This window comes from Pinus tabuliformis, chromosome X, assembly GCF_031772625.1.
Source record: "Pinus tabuliformis cultivar Carrire ecotype Pingquan chromosome X, CPIR1, whole genome shotgun sequence".
Taxonomy (NCBI): domain Eukaryota; kingdom Viridiplantae; phylum Streptophyta; class Pinopsida; order Pinales; family Pinaceae; genus Pinus; species Pinus tabuliformis.
The window spans coordinates 1050731135-1050736200 of record NC_142308.1 but is presented as its reverse complement, the minus strand read 5'-3'; the positions used below and the strand labels follow the sequence as shown (position 1 = coordinate 1050736200).

Here is a 5066-nt window from a genome sequence, read left to right as displayed (position 1 = left end):
GAGGAAGGAAGGCACGCAGTGAAGCAGGGTGTATTATTTTTGTTTGATAGGTGTATTATTTTTTTATTGATTTGAGAGGTTTATTTTATAATTCAGTGTGATATGTAATTATATTTGTCTCTCATCAAAGTTGAAATTTTGAAACTTTGCTTATATCGTGGTAAATATAATTTTAAAAAATAAAAATAAAAAAACTATACAAAATATTTAAATAATGTCGATTTATACAAAAATTTAAAAAATTAAAAAAAAAAAAAAAAAAACTATACAAAATATTTAAATAATATCGATTTATACAAAAATTTAGACGTATTTAAAAGAGATGTTTATTAACCTTGCAGACAAATCATAATGGGCTAAAAAAAATCATTAATTTGTTAAGTCAAAGTACTTCTTTGTGATAACGTCAGAATACTGAAGATTCAAATCACTAACTAACTAACTAATTTATTTATATATATAAAAAAGGAAAATGAGTAGACCTCCTGCCAATTACCAAGCAGACTTGGTATGGGTTAATGGGACTGCAACTAAACGGGACACCTACTGTTTGAGCTCGCCCAATAAACTACTAAGACTTGGTATGAGTTGATGAGACTGCAACTGCAACTAAATCCCAGGTCTGGTCTTCTTTCAATGAAGGTGCATTTTGAGATAACATTGAGAGTAACCCCTTCAATCGTGAGGGATCCTTTGGACTTGGACTGCAAGTGGCATACGCTGGAAAATATAGACATGAGGTATTCACAACAAAAGAGTAGAAGACATTTAAAAGTAGTTTCACACAAGACAACCCACATGGGTTGGTTGTGAATTTGATAGAACCATGAACTCTCAAAACAAAACTTAGTTACATGGTTATCACAACTTAGAGAAGAAAAGGCATCGCCAAATAGACTTTGCAGATCTTGGACCACTTGAAGCAGTTATCGCTGAAACAACGGAGTAGTCTTTATTTGGATATTGATTTCTTTAACAGAGATCCAATGGTGAGGACTTCAGCTTTCTCTGATGGATTTATCACCTCTTGTCTATTAACATGTTTTCTAGAAGTGATCTGTAGCATTATTAGAAATGCAATCACAGCTAACAGTGGCCATGTCTATTTGCATTCATAAGATTAGATCACCAACCTTCTCAGATAAATTATAGTTGGCCAAAAAGTTATTGATTTGTTAAGACTAAGTACTTGTTTGTTATAAGACACAAAAATATTGAAGTTAAAACCAAATAATTACCAATTTATTCTCAGAAGAGTTAATGCGCTCAAAATATATGAATATATACAGTAATGTACAAGTTAATTGAGAAAACATGGAACATCCTAGGATATCACGACAACCCTAAGCTCTAAGAACATAATACAATCAGTCCAATCTTACAAGCAATCCTCTGTTCTGTTTAAATTTAGACAATTCACCAGCATAAGTTACTGAATTAAAGGCGTTGAAGCAGCCAAGATGAGGCATCATGAACTTTTTCAATCATCAAGCCAATCCAAACTAAAACGTTCTTCGATGACCTCAACTACGAGATTAGGCATGGTAGAGGCTTTGATAGCCAGCCACTGTCGTTCACTGCTCTCATCACAGATTACACATCTGAGAGATCTTAGTTTGGCTAATGCTTTAGGCAGCTTCTTCAGTCCAGAGCACTCCCTCATATCCAGAATCTTTAAGTTTGATAGCTGATCAAATTCCATGGGAAGGTCCTTCAAAGACCTGCATAATGAAATATCAAGAAATTCGAGTTGCTGAAGTGCACAAATGGAAGGAGGAAGCATTGACAAACTTGGGCATGCAGACAATCTCAGCACCCTAAGTGACCTTAACCTCCCAAAGTCATCAGGTAACTTTTGGATAAGATGACAATTAGTGACAGATAACTTCTGGAGGTAAGTTAAATTGCATATGTTTCCAGGCAGTTCCTCCAAATCACTGCAGTGGTCAAAGTTAATTTCTTGAAATTTTGGAGACTTTGGAAAGTCATGTCCCTTATCCAATAAAGTCATATTCCCCAAACCCTCACATAGGCATACAGACAACTTTTCCAAGCTCTCTGAGGATCTACAATACTCATAAAGAGGAGACACAATCAACCTCCCAAGTAGTACAGACTTTATTTGAGGAAATGCAGGGAAGCTCGGCAGCCCATGAAGTGTTGAACGCTTAGAACTGTAATTGTATATTATAGCAACCTTCAGTTTTGGCATGGTATGTAAAAATGTTGGAAGACAGTAACGACTGGCAGCAAAAAACAAAGTCAATACTTCCACCTCAGGAAAGTTTATTTGACACCAATTTTGCTCTTCCACTGGACCTACAGTTCCCAGAAATGTAAAAGTCAGTATGCTATGCTGATAAAAAAATGTTTATCTAACATCTTAATAAATTTGGAACATAAGTAGATTCATCAAAATATGATTCAATGTGTAGGCAGTGAAAGAAAACAAGTTTCGGTAGTGACCTGTATAAATTGAAACAAATTGAGCCTTAGATGCCTGATCTTTGAGCGTTAGCCATTTTGTGGGAATATTATCCTCCTGGCTAGGCATAAAAAGCCTCTTACAATGAATGGCACTATCCTGGTTGGCCAGACGGAAGGCTAAATCTCGCATCACATCATGTTGAGAAAAAGAGAGCTCGGAGGCACAGCCAAATGAGATGGCCCGACACCTGACACATCAAAAACTTATATTAACTAAGAGGAGTGAACTCGAAAGCCTCTTATGTCCCCGCTGGTTAACACGTTGATCCTACCTTCCTAATTTCTAATAAATCGTGTAAAAAAATTTAAGCCTAAAATTGCTGGTATAGTTAATTTTTCTCATATATTTTGCCTCAAATTTTCTGCAAAGTTCATGCTCTATCAAAGGATGCCACAAGCACAACAAATTAAGTTCAGATACAAATATGAACAGAGCAAAACAATCAAACAGGTTTATGAAAGGTAGCAAATCTAAACAAGTTCCTTACCCTGGGTCGCTTGTGAGATTTAATAGACTACGACTTGCAAGTTCTAACAAGACCACAAAAGCGTCTTGCCATTCCATCCCACGGGTGTAAACCCAAATGTCCAACAATGCATCTGCGCTGAACTTTCTACCTTTGGGAAATGCCCCCAAGTCCAAAAAGCACTGCTTCGACTCCTCATCTAGGACATCTATACTTGTTTCCAAGCAATGAGAAAGCTCATCTCTGTGATATTCTGATATTGATTGTCCTCTGGAAAGTCTTTTCTTAGCATTTTCCCAAACGGGCCGGGGCTCACCGCGCAAAGAGCTTGCAATAACCTTGAGGGCAAGTGGTAAGCCCTTACACTCTGCTTCAACCTACAAATACAGTACAGAAATTCATAGTATTAAAACTTTTCCTGCGCTTCTATCACAGGCGTTGCAATTTTAAACTTACATAAAACAATTTATTTCCATGAAAAGGACAGAAAATCAATTTGATTTCAACATGCTATCCTCGGATGCAAAGCATCAAGAATGAGATAGAGAAACAATCAGGGTCTAATTCATACCATTTTAACAAGATCCTCATCTTCTGTTATTGGAATTGAAGGCTGTCCAAAGGCCCAAAAACAGAAAAGTGACAGGGCATCAGCCTTCTGCAACATGGGTATGTTATAGACACGGGTATTATTTGAAGTCGGAATAGTGTAATCCTGTCTTGTTGTGATAATTGTCTTGTATCCCTCTGCTTCAAACAACAACTGTTCCACACTTGATCTTGACCAAACATCGTCCAAAACCACCAAAGTTTTTGGATGTCCTTTTAAACGAATATTATTCTTCAGTTGGTTGTGTGCATCCTCTATGCTCTGAAAATCAGGCCTTCTGCCACCAATTATCTTATCCCACAGAGTCTCTAAAAGGCCCTTTACATTTGGAGAATGTGCAACAGTAATGAAAATTATATTGTTCTGAAAGAAATCTGAAAATCACAGACAAGAAAATGCATTACAAACGAAAGTGAAGCAATTAAATGGGAGTTTGGAGTGAAAATTCAAAAGGGGATTTGCTCTAACCTTTGACTTGGGGATCGTTGCAAAGGGCTAACGCAAGAGTGGTTTTGCCACTTCCTCCCATACCTTTTACCCCAACTACATTAACCCCATTCTGAAATATTAGGCTTTGCTTGACATCATTCACAAGATTATTCAATCCAACTACGAAATTCGGCATATCCGGGACTTGGGAGTTGGAGCTGCTGGTGGGTTCTTTAGCCATTGTCGTATCATAGGACTCATCAATGGAGGTCTCGAATAACTGGCCTGTACTCATTTGATGAAGCATGAAGGAATTGGAACTGGCATCATTAGTCATCTTGGAATTAACACTGTCGATTATATGCCGACCCATTTCTTCCATACGCTTCAATCGTTCCTCACAGGCCTTCGAATCCACGTTTAGCTTGTGGACATCGAGTATGCCTGCCAGGGCTTGGGTGAGCAAAAAATCATTGACATTCTTTTCTACCTGTAGGATTTTCTTTCCATATCGATATCTTCTATATAAATTAAAACTACTGATTCCCTCTAATTTCTTCACAAGGTAAAGGCCATCTTGCAGCTTGTCTTGAATGTCCTTCAACGGCGGGCCTCTGTGAGATGAGGGGTCTGATTCAGAAGAAATCCTAGAGATTTCATCAATGGTAGGCTTGAGGCCTAAAAGCTTTTGCCTGAGTTCCTTGCTGGAAGATTTGCTGGAAATGATGCTATTCATGACGGTTCTAGTTACTATGAACAACTCGCTACTGCAATTCCGATATTCGACTGAGAAATGGAGCCGACTATTTAATCCAAACAAGTTAGACACGTTATACAGAAACTTATCCAGAATGAGTCAGCATAGAAACAGCAACACACAAAAATCCGTGCGCCGCATATTTATCAAAACAGTATATTTTTATGGGCAATTGGAATTCACTGCTGTCGGTTTAGGTGCTCCAACGGCCAATGCACTGACAGCATTTGACCGTTGTCGGTTTTGGGCCTTCCAGTCAACGTGATCTGTTCACAGCTTTAACTAAAACTAATATATTTTTATCCATCGTATTTAA

At 37.6% G+C, this 5066-nt stretch overlaps 1 protein-coding gene across 1 annotated transcript; it reads right to left on the bottom strand.

The window, feature by feature from the left end:
• Nucleotides 1–1214: 1214 nt before the first annotated feature.
• LOC149143410 (putative disease resistance protein At5g47280) lies at nucleotides 1215–4798 on the bottom strand. The gene is made up of 5 exons (XM_089449433.1): nucleotides 4033–4798; nucleotides 3526–3938; nucleotides 2976–3331; nucleotides 2467–2675; nucleotides 1215–2319 (listed from the first exon to the last, which is right to left on the bottom strand). The coding sequence occupies exons 1-5, from the start codon at nucleotides 4727–4729 to the stop codon at nucleotides 1481–1483; spliced, it is 2514 nt and encodes an 837-aa protein (XP_089305559.1). The 5' UTR covers nucleotides 4730–4798; the 3' UTR covers nucleotides 1215–1480.
• Nucleotides 4799–5066: the final 268 nt, after the last annotated feature.